Source organism: Suricata suricatta, chromosome 10, assembly GCF_006229205.1.
Source record: "Suricata suricatta isolate VVHF042 chromosome 10, meerkat_22Aug2017_6uvM2_HiC, whole genome shotgun sequence".
In the NCBI taxonomy this organism is placed as follows: Eukaryota; Metazoa; Chordata; class Mammalia; order Carnivora; family Herpestidae; genus Suricata; species Suricata suricatta.
The window spans coordinates 73,468,465-73,487,655 of NC_043709.1; the positions used below are offsets into that span (position 1 = coordinate 73,468,465).

The window sequence follows — 19,191 nt, forward strand, 5'->3', positions numbered from 1 at the left end:
GCTGGAGCAAAGTATAGAGCCCTTTGGGGATCTCTAAGCTTGCAAAGAGCTTTCAGGCTCTCCAGACATGCAGACAGGAGTGTCAGCTGCAGGCTTCATGTACCTGCAGGCCTCAGGTTCATTGCTATAACACATATTTGCTCTGCCCCAGCCAACCTGGGCCAATTATTCTTGCTCTTTCTTAAATGTTGTGTCTTTCCTTTTTCATTGTAGCCTTTGTTTAAATTAATAACATTTAGTTCAAATATTACTTATTCATAAATTCTTTTAACTTTCTTTACCTGTCAAAATGTTCCCTGTGTATTTTGGATTGGGATGTGCTGAAGGATCTTCTCATAAGGCACTTACTTGTTTTATTTATTCTATTAAATCGACAGATTTTACTCCTCTTCATATTCTCTATGTTCTTGGTGTCTTGTATCACATAGGAGTGCAAGAATATTTCCTTGTGGAATAAATGGTCAAAAATTAAATCTTAGGTCCCCAACCGAGACCTCTACCAATGACTACACATCCTGGGTGTCTGGTGGAAAATACGGACACTGACAGCAAAAAGTAACCGAGCCCTCATATATATGCACATAGTTGGGTGATTTGCCATGTTAGTGCTTTTAACCTAGTAACAAATTTATGTCTCTTGCCTATATTCTTTTTTAGCTATACATAGTTTACTACAAAGCAGTCATTATTATTTAGGATCTAGCATAGTAAAGGTCTCTTTTGAAAGAAGATCCAGATGGATAAGGGTAATTAATGCATAAAGTGATTGAAAAGAATATTACTGAAAAAAATTTTTTTAAAGAAGAGAGTCATGAGTAAATTTTGTAGAGAAATTTTGGCTGAAGGACTGTCCAGGAGTCATGGTAAAGGCATTTGTAAATGAATAAATGCATCAACAGTGAAGGCAGCAGTTTGAACTATGCATTTTGCATGCTTAAATCCTATGTATGGTATATATAAATCCTAACACATTGTAATTGTTTTATCTGCTTTCAAGGTGGTGAATCCCAAAAAGAAAGGAAAAAAGAAAAAATACACTAATTCAGGAACAGTAAGTCAAATCTTATGTTATTCATTAAAGAGTCAAATAAATGAGTTTAAAGAAAAAAACTGTAACATTTACATCAAATAGAACTAAAGACTAAGCTCTTGAAATTTCCCAAAATCTAGACAGGGCCTGTCTTGGTAGTGTAGTATATTATGGATTCTTATACCCTAGTGAATGGGAGTATGTTTGTTTGTCTGTTTGTTTTCAATTTAACCTAGGATTTTAATATGAAGGTGTATAATAGAAAAATGAACTTGCTGTGGGAATGATTGTAATGGAGAATACCTTATAAAAAGTAGTGACCCAGCTTCCTGTAAGTTGTCCTCAGGATAATGTGGTCTCTGTGGGAAGCTGAAGTTTCGTTATGAAATCTTCATTGAGTGGAATCACACTAGAGAGAGTCACGTGGGTATGAAAAAGTCTAAGTGTTAGTAAGAAATACTATAGTCCTTACAGGCTACACTTAACTATGAAGACTCATGGCATGTGAAAGTACTTGTTTATAGTGTGTTAAAATTCTCTCCTTGTAGGATGTTGGTCTAAAACAGAACAGGAAAGTGTAAAGATGAAAGTATCTTAAAATTGTGAAAAACCTCAAAATTATCCTATTCCTTTTTTTGGGGAGAATTCGAGTATGCCTTCCCTCCCCATCCCCCACCCCCGCCCACTGTAGTATAATTAGCACACAACCTTATGATTTCAAGTGGTTCATAATTCTGGCCATTATTCTGTGCTCACCGCAGTAAGTGCAGTCCTTGGATGTCACCATACAACCATATTACAATATTATTGACCATATTACATCTGCTGTTCTTTTCATGTCTGTGACATTTCTAATGTACTGAAGATGTTGTCTTCAGATTACATTTTCTTAGAAGAAGCAAAATCTAAGTTCTCTTCAAGATTTCTATACTGTAAGACACTTAAAATATGAGATAGCCCTATTACAGGGCCGTGACAAAAACACGCATTTCCTCTCATAAGGTTTAACTCACTGATTCTGATTTTTTTACTTTTAACTATGTTTCAACTCCTTTCATCTTTCCTTTTATCTAAAATGGGAAGTAACATCATTGTAATTATTGTAAATAATTTTCATGCTGTTCTTCAAAGGAAGTAAACTGATCGTAGAAAGAAGTTAGTTAATTTTTTGGCCCTTTTCCTTCTGAAAAATTTTACATGTAAGAGCAGTCAGTCCTGATGGATTTTAATAAAGAATAATATCATTATTGATTTTCAAAATGTAACGCGCCTCTCTAATATGAAATATGAGTTCCTCTCCAAGTAGTTAGAATAAAGCTCATTTAGGGTTTCAGTTAATATCAGCAGGTAATTCTGCCTTGTTTTTCTTTTTTTTTCTTTTTCAGGTAACCTTGCTCTCTTTTTTGGTAGAAACAGAAGTTTCATTCCTTGACTATATTAAAGGAGGGTAAGTCATTCTCTGAATTTGTCTCATTGCTTGACCATTTCTTTCATTGTGTCTAGGAATTTCTACCAGTAGGTAACAAGTAACTGAAATGATAAACTTTAATATAGTTTGATGGCAGCCTTTTTGCACTTCTGTTGTAGACTTAAGGAGATAAACACAAAGAGCTATTACTTTTGGGGAAAAATTGTAACTTCCTTGGATCAAGAGAAAAAAACTTTATTGTGTTAAGAATAGTTGCAGATAAAGCTATTATATGTACTTTCAGAGAATATTTTCACTTGCCTAACATATGGGACTTTTTATAGGCACTTTTTATTATTTTTGAAATAGAAGAAAAGCTTAAGGGCTTGTTGTAACGTATATTTGAGCTCCAGAATGTTAAAGAATGTATCTTGTCATAAAATTATAATGTGGAAATGAATAGTGAATAGTTACTTAATTGCTCCCTAGGCTTCCAGACAAGAATACATTTCAGAAAAAAAAATTGTTGTTGTAACCATTCTTGAAATTTTCCAGAGTCCAGACAGGGTCTATGTTGGTAATATATTATGGATTCTTATACCCTAGTGAATGAGGAGGGTTTTTTTAAAAAAAATTTGTTCCTATTTTTAACCTAGTTGTCCCTACTTTTTATAACCAAACATCCCCAGAGATAGAAAACAATCATCCATTACCATACAGACTAAAATGTCCACATATTGTAATTTCCTTGCTACTACCTATATTTACAATGTACAAAAATGGTGAGAGGTAAATTTGAATGTGTTTAGTAACTTCATGACAAATAACAGCAACCAGAGACAGCATTCATGTAAACCTCTTCCTAATTATGCTTTAACAATCTTTTTTTTTTTCTAACACCAGTCACAGATAGAATGCCATGAGGCAGAGGAAAGGGATGAGGAGGTCAAAGGAACAAAGAGTTCCCCCAAAAAACAGAGAGCTTGACCTTTTTGCTCTTAGGGAAACAAACAAACAAACAAACCCCAAAAACTATACTTAGTTAAGCGGAGAACCAGTGCTATATATGGACATCTTGCAACCTGCCACCTGGCTGCACAGACTCAGAAGCTATGGTGGTTGTTTCAATAGAGTTAAAGGAAAACGTACTAAAGTAGAAAAAAAGGTTTGCTGTTAAAGAAAACCTTCAAGAGTGAGCCTGTGAGTAAGCAGAAAGGATGTGGGTCTCTACACAGGTTTACAAACCAGAAGGAAAACCCAACTCAGTTGGTGTGCTCGTCCAAAAAGGATGAGAGGAGGTGGTGTTTCTGAAGCTTCAAACCACAATGAGGGAAAAATTTCAGTTGGTATCATTTGCTCAGTATTGTGGGTTGGGGGGAAATTTTCCAGGTGTCTAAACCTGAAAATGATGATCATGATTCCAGGAAGTGGCTTCTCTGGGACCTCCCAAATTGGTGACAGTTGCAAGATGGAGTCAGAGTTGTCAACTGTTCCTTCGCCTCTTCATTTCCCCCTTTTGATCACTGTTGTATAAAACATGGCCTTGATCATTATGGTAGAGTTCCTTGTTGCTCACGTGCTTGTCTGCCTTGGTTCTATCAGTCTTTCATAGGGGGCATAGGGGTATAGTTGGAGCAGTCTACATAGAAACTTCAATCATCATAATTTAGCTTGGAAGTGGAAGAGGAGAAGAGAGGCAGCTCTGGAAACAAGCAAAACATATTTTATACAGCAACCAAATATTTAATCCAGAAATTAATAGTCTCATTCAGTATTGTAGTCCAGATTTAAAGATGTTTCCTATTTTGTGAGGCATCCAACTAAAGAGATTGAATAATGGTAGGCAGCTTTTAATTCATTGGAAGTGGGTTTATTGATATTGTGAAGCCAAGAGTCCTGTGTGAATTTTTTTAAATTTCTAATTCCATGTTGAACAAAGTATTTATCCAGTAGTAACAAGAGATAATTAGCAACATAACAGACACCCCCTTGTTCTACCAACCAGTAGTCAAGTGCAATTTGATTGTCTAGTACTACTGAAGCAAGAGAGTCCCAGGATAGTTGTAAATTTTGTAGGGCAGAAGCAGTGTTGTGGGATAATTCCTATAGAACGTCTGTGAAATTACGCAGGGTGGCTTTATGATAAGGAAGTCCTCACCAGGGGGGCAGCATGCCTTTGGCCAATCCATTTTCAACAACTATTATACCTAGGGCCTTTAGGTTCTATGAGGGGCAGTGGAGTTGTAGGTAGGGTAGACAGATTGAGCTACATGAATCCTAGAGTATAGTGTCTGGTGACCCAGGTATTATTAATATATTTGAAATCTAAGGCTTGGTTAGTTGTTCCATAAGGGTTTCCCATATAGGACAGATAATTAAGAGGGCTGCCAAAGATAAAAACATACCCTTCAGAACCACACCGAAATTCAGTTGCTCACGTTTTATTGTTCAGAGTGGTGCTGTTGATGATGGGGAATCCAAAGGTGATAGTATCCAGTAAGGTCCAGAAACCTCATTATTGTCTTTTACTCTGAGGTTGAGGGAACTGGGTGATGGTAGTAATTGTCTGGTTCTATTTTTAGCCCGTCTGGTGTTAAAAGGTGGACTAGGAATTTGACAGTGTCAGAGCAGAATTGTAATTTATCTTTGGATACTTTGTGTCCTTTGTTGGCTAATTGTTGAAGAAGATATTTAGTGGCAGTGAGAGAGGTCTTTAGGGTGGGGGTACATAAAATTGTTTATATTGTAATAGTACAGATTTCCCAGGGAAATTAAAATCTTTCAGGTCAGCATGGAAGGTTTGAGAGAAATAGGGCTTCTGGTATGTCCCTGGGGGTAGGGCTGTACAAGTGTATTGTTGATTGTTCCATGTAAAAGCAAAAGGATAATGACTCTGGGGGTCTATGAAAATGTTGAAAAAGGCACTGCATAGGTCAATAACAGAAAAAGAAGTTGTTTTAATGTGCATATTAGAAAGGAGGGTGGGGATGTCAGCAACAGGGTGAAGGGGTATAGTGTTAACTGCCCCATGGTCTTGAACAAAATGCCATCCTCTGTTATGGGATTTTTAATTGACAGAATGGGAATATTGCAAGAGCATGATCAATCCTTAGTTGAGAAAATCTTGAATAATAGGAAATTCCTTTAGTGGCCATAGGGCCTGACAAATACTGCTTAATATTGGATAAAGGCTTTGGTGGATCAATTTGAACGGTTATTGGGGAGACTGAAATTATGTGTCCTATATTGGTAGGAGAAGTTGCCCATAATTGATGAAGTGACTTTAGGAATGGGAGAGCAGTGAACTGACCTGGGGGTAGTATTTGGCAAATAGGTAGAATTGGGAATTCTGAAGATTGAGAAGGCAGATCTGAAAACATTTCCTTTTTCCTTTGTGTGGCTGATTAGTGACCCTGATCATGGTAAATGCTTTTCTACTCCAAGGCAGGGATTGGAAAATAGAAAGAGGACTGACTGCGTCTATGAGAATGAAATGGTCTTCATTTTGAATCATTATAGGAATTTCTCCTGTGGTGTTTGCTAGGAGAAAGAGAAAAAGTCCCCTTTGTACTCAGAGCATCCCTAATCTGATAAGGGAATTGTGTTTAAAATTGTGGATTCTTTTGGACACATCTTTTATATTTCAGGCATTCCTTGTGGAAATGTCTAGGGGTTTAGCAAAATGAAGAGGTTTAATCAGTTGAGCTGGATGTTTTAACTTGTGGCATGGATTTTGGGGTTTGCTATTTGGAAAGACATAAACTTAATCATTTGGTTTTGACAGCTCAAAAGTCTTTTCACTTATCTTTCTTTTTCTCTTTTGACAGTTTTTGCCAATCTTTTAGCGGTGGTGACAAGGGTATAAAGAGTTTTGATCTCCCAGTTGAGGTCACTGTATTTGACCAGAGTTGAGACTGAATCAAGGAGGCCCTCTAGAAGCACTGAATTAAACAACTTGGTTGTTCTTTTATCCAAATAGGGATTCTAGAGTCTTAGACAATTTTTTTGAATAATCAAAAAAACTCTGAAACAAGTTTTTTCTTTTTTTGAATTTTTTTTGTATTGCTTTCTAATTTGTTGTAAGTAGCCAAATATAGGGAATCACTTTGATTAAATTTACAGCCTTTTTTTTCTTTTCTTTTTTTTTTTTTCAATTTGCAGCTATTTTAGAAGTTTTTTCTAGGGTCTTATAAAAAGTTCAAAATCCCATGGGGAATCTTTCCATCCAGATTTATCCATCTGTTCTTGAGCCTGTGTAGGTCCAAGAAGCAGGCATACTAGATGGTAAAGGTCAGAAGGGCCTGGATTATAGCCATGGATAGTCGATGTTAGTTGTCAGGTAAACTGTTTTGAATTGGGGAGAGGGGAGGAAACGTTCTGTTTTGCACCAGGAGGTGAAAGAAAGGACCCAATTATCGGGACTAGGGCCGGTAACTTCAACTTTGATTTTCAAGAGGCTCTGAATAAGTCATTGGTTCTTTTAGAAACTTCTAAGTACCAATTAAAATGGGCTTCCTATTGATTTTGTGAAGCAGGATACCTGTGCCTCTACAGTTCCGCTCTTAAATATGGCAATTTAGGGACATCAAAAGGTGCCTCAAGGAGGCCAGCAAAGTTTTAAATCATCTTCAGGAATTTGAACCCAGTCTGAGACAAATATACATACAGCTCCCTGGGCCGTGGTTTTTATACATAAAACCAGCTGGGGGCGGGGGGGGGTGAGAGCGGATCGGCAAGAGCCCTTTCTGACAGATTGGTACCCTTTTTATATTGGAAGAATCCCTCCCTGAATTGCTAACAGTTCTGAAGTGAGGAAATCTCCTGAAAGAAAAGACTCCTGACCTCTACCAAGGTTGGAGAGGCGAGAGGACTGTATCTTACTCACCTCCTGGGATTATAAGAAACCACAGGAAGAGAAGCAACAAGGGGCTTCAGTGCATGCTTTGGCAGGTCCAGAGGTTCACAGGAGGTACCTGGGAGGTTGCTTCACATCCCGTCCTTATCGCCCGTTGTTAATGAATAACTTCCAGAGCGAGCCTATGAGCAAGGAAAAGGGAGACGCATCTTTATTTAGGTTTACAAACTGAGAAGGACAGCCCAACTCAGTTGGTGTGCCTGTCTGAAGAGATCAAGGGAAGGTGGTGCTTTTAGAGCTTAAAATCACAATGATGGTGAAATTTCAGATTGCTCAGTGATTAGTTGACCTCTTTTGTTCAATATTGTGGGACAGGGAAAGTTACTTTCCAGATATCTGAACCTCAAGATGTTTATCATGTGTACAGGAAGTAGCTGCCATTCCAAGAACTCCACAAAATGGTAGGAGTTGCAAGATGGAGTCAGAGTTGTCAGCCCTTCCCTGGCCCCTTTTCTTCCTCATTGCCAACTCTCTTTAGTATTCCAATGCCTATGCATATATTTATCTTTGGAAGATGGGAAAATAGAAAGTTGAATTTGTCATAAAAAAAAAAAAATTCCTGTAGCACTGCCTGAGTGGCTTGGTTGAGTGTCCAACTTTGGCTTAGGTCATAATCTCATGGTTCATGAGTTTGAGCCCCACATCAGGCTCATTGCTGTCAGCACAGAGCCTGGAGCCTGCTTCAGATCCTCTGTCCCCCTCTGTCTTTGGCCCTCTCCCCGCTTTTCTCAAGTAAAACATTAAAAAATAGATTCCTGGGTGGCTTATTTGGTTGAGCATCCAACTTGGGTTCAGGTCATGAGCTGGGTTCAAGACCTGCATTGGGCTCTGTGCTGACAGCTCAGAGCCTGGAGCCTGCTTTGGATTCTGTGTCTCCCTCTCTCTCTGCCCCTCACTCACTCTCTCTTTCTCAAAAATAAATAAACATTAAAAAAAATAGATTCGTGTATAAGTAAACACCTTAGTAGTTATAAATAATAGTTGATTAAAAAAGGATGGTAAAACGATCGACATTCCTTAACATTCTCTTTATAAGATTAAAAAAGGGCTTGCTATGTCTGGCTACTATTTGTGTGTTGAAATAATGATCTGAAGTTTTAAATGTTAAAATTTTCTTTTTATTTTTTTTTGTTTTTACTTTGTGAGCATGTGAAACATGTATGTGTATGAAGGAAACTCCCTGAATGTTTTGTCAGTAGTGCCAATCTACTAATTCTTTGATGTGAGTCTACTAGTAAAAGACATTTTCAAAATCTGTTACCAATAAATCTCTTTTACTGGTTGTGCATATTTTCCTTTTTTTAATTAATTTTTATTTTTGAGAGACAGAGAGAGACAGCATGAGCAGGGGAGGGTCAGAGAGAGAGGGAGACATAGAACCTGAAGCAGGCTCCAGGCTCTGAGCTGTCAGCACAGAGCCCAACGTGGGGCTCGAACCCACGAACTGTGAGATCATGACCTGAGCCGAAGCCGGATGCTCAACCGACTGTGCCACCCAGGCGCCCCGCATATTCTCCTTTTGAGGGTCCTTAGGACTAATTAGGCCAAATAGGTTTTCTACAATATCTAGACACATGATGGTCTTGACTATATCAGAGCATCATATTTTTCTGCCGCTTATAACCTCCAAGATTTTTTACTTCATTTATTTATTTATTTTTGGTTTACACACTTCCAATGTACAGTATTCCCTGTTCTGGAAGAAATATTAGTGACCTTTTTCTGCCAGTGGTCTGTATATAAATGGAGTCCCAACTTATGAGGTATACTTTGTTCTAATCTTGTCTCCCTGAGACCTTTATAAGAACCCATTTTTCATTTACAAATGGGGCCAGAGAAAATAAAGTTTGAATTTCACTACATAATCAATCTAACTGGACTTATAGTAATTTCTATATGAATATATTATCTAAACAGAACATTAAAATATTATTTAGGTATATTATCTTTAGATGTATGTATCTATGTTAAATGTATTATCTTTTAAATATATTGCAATTATACGTTTAACCTATTATTATTTGTCATATATGTAATATGGAGTTGTTAATATACTGTTTCTTTTGATAATAAAATGCAAATGAACACACAAAATAATTATTATATTCTGTCCTTATGTGTCTTTGCTCTTGAGTACTCCTTAAGCAATTGAGCAAAGAATATAAATTCTGACTTTTATTAATGATATCGTGATGTGGCTTTAAAATGACACTCCTCATGACATATAATGGCAGACAAATAATATCATATAACCAAATTTCAGTTTCCTATAGTTTACATGAGTCTCTGTAGTTCTATAGTTTACCTGTCAAATGATGGCATTCAACAAGATTTTCCAGCTCTTTCATGGCCTTAATGATATTTACTTTCTAGTTCTCTGAAGTTATTATTCATATTCTTATAAAAGACTTCTCTAACCTATCAATGTACTATACAATATAATTTGCATATAATAATAGCTATCGTCTTTTGACTACTTATGTGTCAAGCCCTGAGCTAAATGCCTCTTGGGAATTAACTTTAGTCATCTTTCCTTTGGCCTCTCCCCTGGTGCTCACTTACTTTCTCCTCCCTCTTTCTCTCATGAGTAACATTTTCATTGATAATTTTCTCTTTTTCTAAAAATCATTAAAAGAAGCTCATTTGCTTAACTGTTAGTCTGTATATATCTAATATTTATGATCTAATTGATATCAGTCAAAAATATAGTTTATATAGCCTAAAGGAAAGTGATCCCTTGACCCGCAGAATATTTAAGAATCTTATTCTTTGATATTTATGAAGATTTAAACTTCATTTAACTGTGAGTTATGGGGATTGATCATGGTATTTACTTCATAGAATACCTGGTGGGTTCTGATTATGAGAAATGAGGAGTAAAGTTCCATGTTCGTAACTTTCTTAAAAATCTCTATTGGTATGAAAATAACAAATTATAGTAATTTTAAAGGAAAACACCACTATGAAAACCAAGTACAAGTACAAATATTTCAGTACATTATTTTCATTTTTCTTCATAGATTTTTCTGTCTTTTTTTTCCCCACCTGCTTAGACATTAAAACATTTTGGGCTTTCGCCCTTGCTATTAAGAAACTCAGCCTCCAGGTAGACACTGCACTGCAGTAGAGGGAAATCCTACAAAAAGCAGACACATAACTACAAAAAATTTCTGAATAATAGTAACATAGAGTATAATGAGCTGCATTCATTTTAAATTAGGAAAATTATGATAATTGACAGTTATTTTTGTATAGTTTCAGTAAATGGCCTACTGACTTTTGTGAACATAGATCAGAATTTCTAATTTCTTACACCTGAAATTCTGAAAACTGTTAAACACCTTGGTTTTATTTGATATTCTTCATTATTTTTTTCAAAAATAATAATATACTTTTATTTTGTCTTATTCTATTAGTGTTTTATATTCAGGTTTTGGGGAAAGAAACATTGTGTCTCCCAATTTTTAGGCATAAAAATATTTGTTCCACATAATAAACATAAAATAAGAATGATAAAAAGGAAAATTAGGTAAAATGAACATAATTTAGTATGAAGTTAGATCCTCTGTGATCATACCTTCTAGAGAGAATCATAGTTAGATGTTTGTTTATTCCCAAACACAATTATTTTTTGTAACATGGGAATAACACTGTGTACAATATTCTATAGTGTAAATTTTGTTCATTTAAATATATTATGTATATATAAATATACATATCTATGTCAGTACTTACATAATCTACTTTATTTTAACAGTTTTCCATTATGTGGATGTACATAATTTAGATTAAAATTTTTCTGTGATTGGGGCAACTGGATGCCTGAGTCAGTTAAGCGTTCAACTTCGACTCAGGTCACAATCTTGCTGTCCCTGAGTCCGAGCCCCGTGTTGGAGCCCCGAGCTGGCTTAGGATTCTGTGTCTCGGTCTCTCTCCTCCCTTCCCCTGCTCCTCCCCTGCTTGCACTCTGTCTCTCTCTCAAAAATAAACATTAAAGTTTTTTTAAATTTTCTGTGATCTACACTTCAGTTGCATCTGTTTTATTTTCCTATTATAAACAAGGCTACAATGTTAAAATCCTGTTACATACTTTTTAGGCATGTTATTAACCATGTCTATAGGGACATTTCCTAAGAAGACTATTGTTCAATGAAATGGTATGTATATTTTATAGTTTGTTAGATATTTCTAAATTGTGTTGCTGAAAGGGTAGTAGTAATAATCATTTACACTCCTAACACTTTCATTTGTATGTGAAAGTTTACTATATCTTTACCGAATAGTGCCACTCCTTTTTTTATTTTTGGTGAATTAATAAATTTTATAAGTCATTGTCAGGTTTTTTGTTTGTTTGCTGTTTTAGAGAGAGAGAGAAAGAACAAGCAGGGGAAGGGGGAAGAGGGAGGGGGAGAGAGAGAGAGGGAGAGAGAGAGAGAGAGAGAGAGAGAGAGAGAGAGAGAGAGAGAACCTGAAGCAGGCTCTATGCTCAGTGTGAAGCCCAATGCAGGGCTTGATCCCACAACTCTGGGATTGTGACCTGAGCTGAAATCAAGAGTCAGACGTTCAGCTGACTGAGCTGAGTCAGTTTTTATTTGTGAAACCTCTGTTTATTAGCGATTGTGATGTTTTTTGTAAAAGCACATGTCATTGGAAACCTACGTTTTAAACCCCTCCCCTCTTTTTTTTTTTTTTTTGGCATTTCCTCTGCTCCTTCTTCCACCAATTCTACCTAGAAGGATTTAGTATTTTCAACTGAGCGCATCAGACCAAAAGGTAGCTGGCAGCTACAGCCTTTAACTGAACTTCAGCTGAACTTCCCCAATATTCACATCTTGGTCTTTGATTGAAGTCCTCTTCACTACACAGCTAATGAAACTCTTCTTAATTTAGCCATCTGTTCTGGCCCTTTGTCCTGTGATTACAGGAGGAACAATGAAGTAAGCTGACACTTTGGGCTGCAATCAGCCAAGCAACCCAAAGTAGTATTTTAGAGGTCATATTAGTACATTTGAAGATTTGTGGAATTATCAAGGTTAGCTTTTTTGAAAAGATGCTCTACCATATTTCCAAATGAGTATGATATTTCTGAAGTGATTGGAACAAAGTATTCAGTTCCCTTTTGTTTTTATAATGAACTGTAGTAATTACTCTTAACGAAGATGGCAATATTGGTTTCAGGTGTTTGTGGACTGTTTCGTGGCTAATTTGGGTTGGCATCATTGTTGCTAATTTGGGTGGCATCATTTCAGGGCCTATGCACCATATCTTTTCTAGTCTAGAAGGAATTATTGTTAATTTATGATTATGCTGAACTTTCATTGATGAGTAAAGCTAGAGGTCTTCAAAAAAATTAAAACATCATCATATACAATACGAGTAACGGTTGGTACTCTGGCTACCTCTGGGCTATCCAAAATAAAGTTAGTTGAGATTTTCCTGCATTCATTTTGTGCTCTGCATTCATTTTGTAAAATATTTCCCTTGGGTGTGTAGGAGCATGAGGAAAGGGAAAGAAGGCAAACAGGTGACTGGTGTGGAAAATGTAGGAATAACAGCTTGTGATTATTAAGCTCTTAGAAAGGAGTTCTTTAATTGCCCTTTAAAATTTCATCTCTCTTCTTGTGTCAGCTCACAAAAAATACCTCAATAGAAAATTATAAGAACGTTGTTTGTTTTCTCATGAATCTAAGTAGAAACTATGCAGAGTTAAGAATGAACATATTTAAATACTAAACAAAACTGTTTTCAAAGTCTTTTAATATCTTCCCGTTTAAAGGAACAGAAAGGCCTAATTTTTAGTATTGGGTGTTCTAGGCTTCATTGCTTTAGTTGTTGTTGGTGTAGATATTAACATGAAAATATAACCCTGATTGTTTGTGAAGCCACATTGTTAGCTTGTTACTTTCATTCACAATCTCAGTTCCTCAAATGCTGTTTAGCTGTAATCATCAGGTTTACGGATTCAGGTACACAGTGAGCAGATGAGATGGATGCACTCTAAATCAACCAATTTTTATGCAAATGTTCTCTGAAATAAAAGTTTATTTTTCAGAACTTTTTTTGGTGAAAGAGTAGTGTGCTTTTCTTGGAGCATATGACATATTCTATGATCTGAGGTCATGAAGAGGTTTATTTTCTAAATAGAAGACTAATGTCTATAATGGAGGTTTCACTGTAGAGTAATAAAAACTGATTGCCTCTTTTGTATTGTTGACCCTGAGGTCTCTGTTTAAAAATTATAACCTATACATTTATCTCAGTTGTTATTTTATTTTTGCTTACTTACTAAGAAATAATTTTAAATATTAAAAGTCTGATATAATTGGCAACTAAAGACATTTATTCAGGAATCTCTAATCTGTGGCATTGAGTACCCAATAACTACTAATAAGAACAATGTGAGATTCATATAAAGTTGCAGACATCTCTGAAATCTAAGATTCTGTTTTAGGGTAACATTATCATTATTATAAATTATTATCTGTGAAATGGGTTTATTGACTTCTACAGGTCTGGAAAATCAGATTTCTATATTTCCAATGGTTCAGACTATAAGTATCTCAGGGTAGAATCATAAATATTAATTTGGTTTTGTCTGCCCTTCAGTCCTCTGTGTGTCTGAAGTCTTTGTGTAACTCTTCACTCCACCACTAACACGACCAAGAACAAATATCTATCAAGTTTTCCATATCTCTTTGACTGGCAGATGAAGGAGGAAAACGGATCGCAAATCCCACATACTGAGTCCCTCTAACATGAGTTTCATGTCAACATTGAATCCTAGTCAGTACTTTGTCAGACTATTGAATGTATTAGAAACTTACAGAACTACAGACTTTTTCTTCCTCTGAAGAAAGCCCAAATCCTCACCCAACCTCCTATGAAGCTACAAAAGTCCCTACTGCTAATATGGAGTAAGTGCTAGTTTTGCTGGGTGTCATTTTAATTTGTCTGTTTATATCACTTATCATCTCAAAGAGACTGGCAATTTTAAAATATTTTTTATAGAGCTAAACACCAAGTAACTACTGAATAAATCTGGAATAATGAGAAATCGATTTTAAACCTGTCTTTCCACTCTTTTTTCCCAAGATCTCTTAGCATAATGAAACATTATAAACAAAAAGGACTTTTAAACAAAGAGTGCGACAATTCAGTGACCTATGTTATAAACCTACGTGTCTGTCTCCCTCAGACTTTATCTTCTTTCTGCAATGCATACCACAATCCCCAAACAAAACAGATGAGTCAAGGTTTCTGGAGTAAGAAAAAATGCTTTTATGTTGCCTCTGCCAGAAATTATCTCAACTTCACTCATATCTGGGTTTGTAGTAACTTCAAAGAAAGACAAGGTCAAGATTAAAACCATGAACTGTTTGTTTTTCTCACATCTTAGCAGAAAGGGACCATGAGAGAAGATAATAAGTGAGACACTAAGTGGGCTAATTCTGGGAAGGAATTAAAATAATAGGTAAATATTTGACAAAACGTCAGGTCAATTACAAAGATATGCTCACTGATAACTGAGGCAGTACATAGTAGTGATCAAGAATTTGGGTTCTGGCATCAACTGCCTAGTTCAAATTCTAAATCTGCTTCTCATTAGCATAACCTGTTTCCATTTATATGACATAGGAATAAAAATAATAGTGCCTATCTTATGCAGTGGCTGTGTGGATGAAATGGCAGTTAACCCCAATAAATGCTAGCTACTCTTTTTCTGAATAATTTGAACTTGTTTAGTTCCAATGTGACCTGTATCATTTGATCTTTATAATATTGCTGGTGGTAATTGTCCTACTTATCAGAGACATGGAGAGGAAAAGATATAGTCAAACTTAAAGAGTCAATAAAAGTAACTTTTTATAGTTCACTTCAAAACTTTCCCTACATTCCAGTTTCAATCCAAACTCAACACTGATTCTAAAACTTGTCTGAAACTATACATAAAAAGTTTATATTCCATTTAAAAGAAGAGATTAAAAAAAAAGCTACCTACCATCATAAGCTAATTTTAAAGGCTAACGTGGGCTTCTTGATACTGTTTATTTTAAGGGTGAGTTAAATATCAGTGAGTCCTCTTATCTACAAGCTCCATAAGGATTTCTCTTCCTTAAAAATACTTGAAGCAAGTGCATTGTGATGTTGTAAAGTGTTTGTCTTGCTTTTATAAAATTGGTAGCATTATATTGGGTAGGTTGCCTCAGGGAGCATATCTTGCCAGAATATGAACTCTGTGAGATTTTTTTTTCCGATTCCAATTTATTTGAAAACCAAATATCCATTTCTAAGTTTTTTATAGTGTTTCTTGTTGTGGCACCCGAGTGTTTTACATTCATCAAATCAGTGGAGAGCTAAACCCTGCAGCACTGAATGGGGGTAAATCTAATAAAAACAAAGCCATTCTGCCTTCTATAAATACCTTCACACAGAATATTATCATCTATAAACTAAACTCATTTAAACCAAGATTTAGAAAAGAAACTTTTATGAATATTAAGACTCATAAACTTTGCTTTGGTTAATGCATGATTGTGATTTTTATACATGGTTAAATGCATGCTTGAAAAGGCTCTAAGATGTACCTATAAGATGTATAGGTACATCTTATACTAGTGTGGTTTCATTGACAGCTTATGTTATTTTTCAAATGAATTTTTCGGAGCCATTTATTTCACAGTCCAAGGAAACTACATATATGTTTCATCATGAGAACCAGCACTAAGTTAGCCCAAACATTGACAATATGTTTTTTATCAGGCAGTTTCTTAGTTATGGTTTATGATCAGAGTATGCACTCCTAGCCACACTTTCTCTAAAATAGTTTCTCTCTGGTGGGCAGTTGACCTGCTGGGCAGGTTGTGATAGAGTAGGAGAATTTTACCATTTACATTGTTTAGAATTGCTGGTTTATACTTATATTAAAATGTAGACTATTAGAATATTAAATTATTATTTTTAAATCATCTACAGATGGTGCGCTTCCCACTGTCTACACTGGTTGGGAGTTTATTACCCTATGCTTGATATACTAATGACCAACACTGTGGGAAGAATTAATGAAAAAGAAATATGTGTTAATGTTTTTTAAGTAGTTTATTGTCAAATTAGTTTCCATACAACACCCAGGGCTCTTCCCCACAAGTGCCCTCCTCCATCACCACCACCTCTTTTCCCCCCTCCCTCTCCCCCTTCAACCCTCAGTTCATTTTCAGTATTCAATAGTCTCTCAGGTTTTGCATCCCTCTCTCTCCCCAACTCTCTTTCCCTCTTCCCCTCCCCCTCATCCTCCATTAGGTTTCTCCTGTTTTCCTATTAGACCTATGAGTGCAAACATATGGTATCTATCCTTCTCTGCCTGACTTATTTCCCTTAGCATGACACCCTCAAGGGCCATCCACTTTCCTACAAATGGCCAGATTTCATTCTTTCTCATTGCCATGGAGTACTCCATCGTGTATATATACCACATCTTCTTGATCCACTCCTCAGGTGATGGACATTTAGGCTCTTTCCATGTTTTGGCTATTGTTGACAGTGCCGCTATGAACACTGGGGTACCTGTGCTCCTAAAAATATGTGTTAATGTTAAGGGAGAACTGCCTCTTGTGACTCAACAGAAGAAAGAATTCATATGAACCAGGAGAGGATGACATAGATTCTTCAGGAGATTTGTCTTCGAGCATGTAGAATATGTTAGAAGCAGGTACTTAAGGTACTTTTTATTAATTAGAGGACTTCTCAATGTAGTTATTACCTGTTTATCATATGAGAAAGCTAGGGCTCAGAGATTTGGTAGTTTTGCAGAGGACTCACAACTAGCTAACTGGTTGTGGCTCTGGATTTCAAACTCCTCAATTTGAGTCAAAGTTCATAGTCTTGGGGCACCTGGGTGGCTCAGTCAGTTAAGCATCCAACTTCAGCTCAGGTCATGATCTCACAGTCTGCAAGTTCAAGTCCTGTGTTGGGCTCTGTGCCAACAGCTGAGAGTCTGGAGCCTGCTTCACATTCTGTGTCTCCCTCTCTCTCTGCCCCTTTCTCCCTCTCCCTCTCTATCTCTTTTTCTCTCTGAAAAATAAAAAAATAAAAACATGAAACAAATTTAAAAACAAAAGTTCATAGTCTTTCTACCAGGGACCATTACCTCTTCAGCGCCTACCTCACTTTAAATGGGATGCTGTTGGATAGTGCTTACATTTTTTTTTAATTTGTTTGGGGTGATGTTTTATTGTTTATTTTGATTAGTCAATTGTAAGATATTTTCTAAACTAGCGATTTGAAAAAACTTTGGCCATCTTGTATACCTTTCTCGATAAGAAGCGCTTTAACTGCAGGACTCTGTGAAGTTGTACTTCAGAACACTCTTATTGTGTTAAAAAAAAATACTGAAATCAACCATCAAAGTCTAGAGAAAGCACAAAGTTTTGGTAAGTGATGAAAACTAGATTTAGTAAGGATCAAGAATATTAATGTAAATAGTTGGAAGAACCACATTGTTTGTCTCATTGCTTTTTATTCTTACTTTTGACGTTTCACTGATACATCAGAAATCCAGACTGTTTGGAAGGATAGAAAAGAAAAAAGGCAGGGGTGATAGATTACAGTTACTTTATGCCAAGGAATTTTGTTTGAGATTTCCAGATAACACATTTTTAAAAATGTTTATTTATTTTTGATAGAGAGTGGGAGTGGGGGCTGAGAGGGAATGGGACAGAGGATCAGATGTGGGGTCTGCACTGTCAGCGCAGAGCCTGATGTGTGGCTTGAACTCGTGAACCACAAGATCTCGTCCTGAGCTGAAGTCAAAATCCTAACGGACTGAACCCCCCAGGTAGCACATTCTAACAATTCTAAATGCTGCAGTTTTCGGTTGGGCAGGTTGGGACCTTAGTAGCTGGTATAAAGGAAAGAAAATCTGACATGGGAGAGTCAAGTTCTGAAAAATAATCTGAATCTCTGGTAGGTCCAGAAATTTGATAAGCACTGTGCACTCCAGGTTTCAAAGAAGTATGCTAACTCAGATTCCAAAAAGCCCCATCAATAATGGTGATAATAAGCATAATAACTTCTTGAATGCTTACTAAAGGACAGGTGTTTGTCCTCAAAACAACAATCCAAGGAAGGTGTTATTATCCTTAACTTAGTCTAAGTGAGCTGCAGGGAGGTTAAGGAGTTTTTGTAAGATTACACTGCAAGTAGGTGGAAATGTTTATGTTTGAATTTACATTTGTGTATCTCAAAGCTTGCCATAATTCTAGGTCTCACTTGCTAAGGGCAATTAATTCTGTGAATAGTTTATGGGCACAGGAAGCAGGAATTATGAAGATGCCATAAAATTTAGAATCAGGTTATTGTTTTCGTTGTTGTAATTGTTTAGAAAATAGTTTTTTTTTTAAAAAATAGTTTATTGTCAAGTTGGTTTCCATATAACACCCAGTGCTCTTCCTCACAAGTGCCCTCCTCTATGTCCATCACCCCTCTTCCCCTTTCACCCTCCCCCTTCAGCCCTCACGTTGTTTTCAGTGTTCAAGAGTCTCTCATTATGTGCCTCCCTCCCTCTCTCTCTTTCCCCCACTCCCCTCCACATGGCCCTCTGTTAAGTTTCTACTCTTAGACTTATGAGTGAAAACATATGGTATCTGTCCTTCTCCGCTTAGCATGACACCCTCAAGGTCCAACCACGTTGCTACGAATGGTCAGATTTCACTCTTTCTCATTGCCATGTAGCATTCCATTGTATAAATAAACCATGTCTTCTTGATCCACTCATCAGGTGATGTACATTTGGACTCTTTCCATGATTTGGCTATTGTTGACATTGCTGCTATGAACATTGGG

The 19,191-nt window shown here is 36.4% G+C and overlaps 1 protein-coding gene across 2 annotated transcripts in view; it reads left to right on the top strand.

Annotated features, from left to right (window-relative positions):
• CPNE8 (copine 8) overlaps positions 1-19,191 on the top strand; it is a 222,752-nt gene that overhangs the window by 149,369 nt on the left and 54,192 nt on the right. For both annotated transcript variants that reach the window (XM_029954822.1, XM_029954823.1), the window contains exons 12-13: positions 998-1,051; positions 2,416-2,477. In XM_029954822.1, coding sequence (XP_029810682.1) covers positions 998-1,051; positions 2,416-2,477 — 116 coding nt within the window. The remainder of the gene's footprint in view (positions 1-997; positions 1,052-2,415; positions 2,478-19,191) is intronic.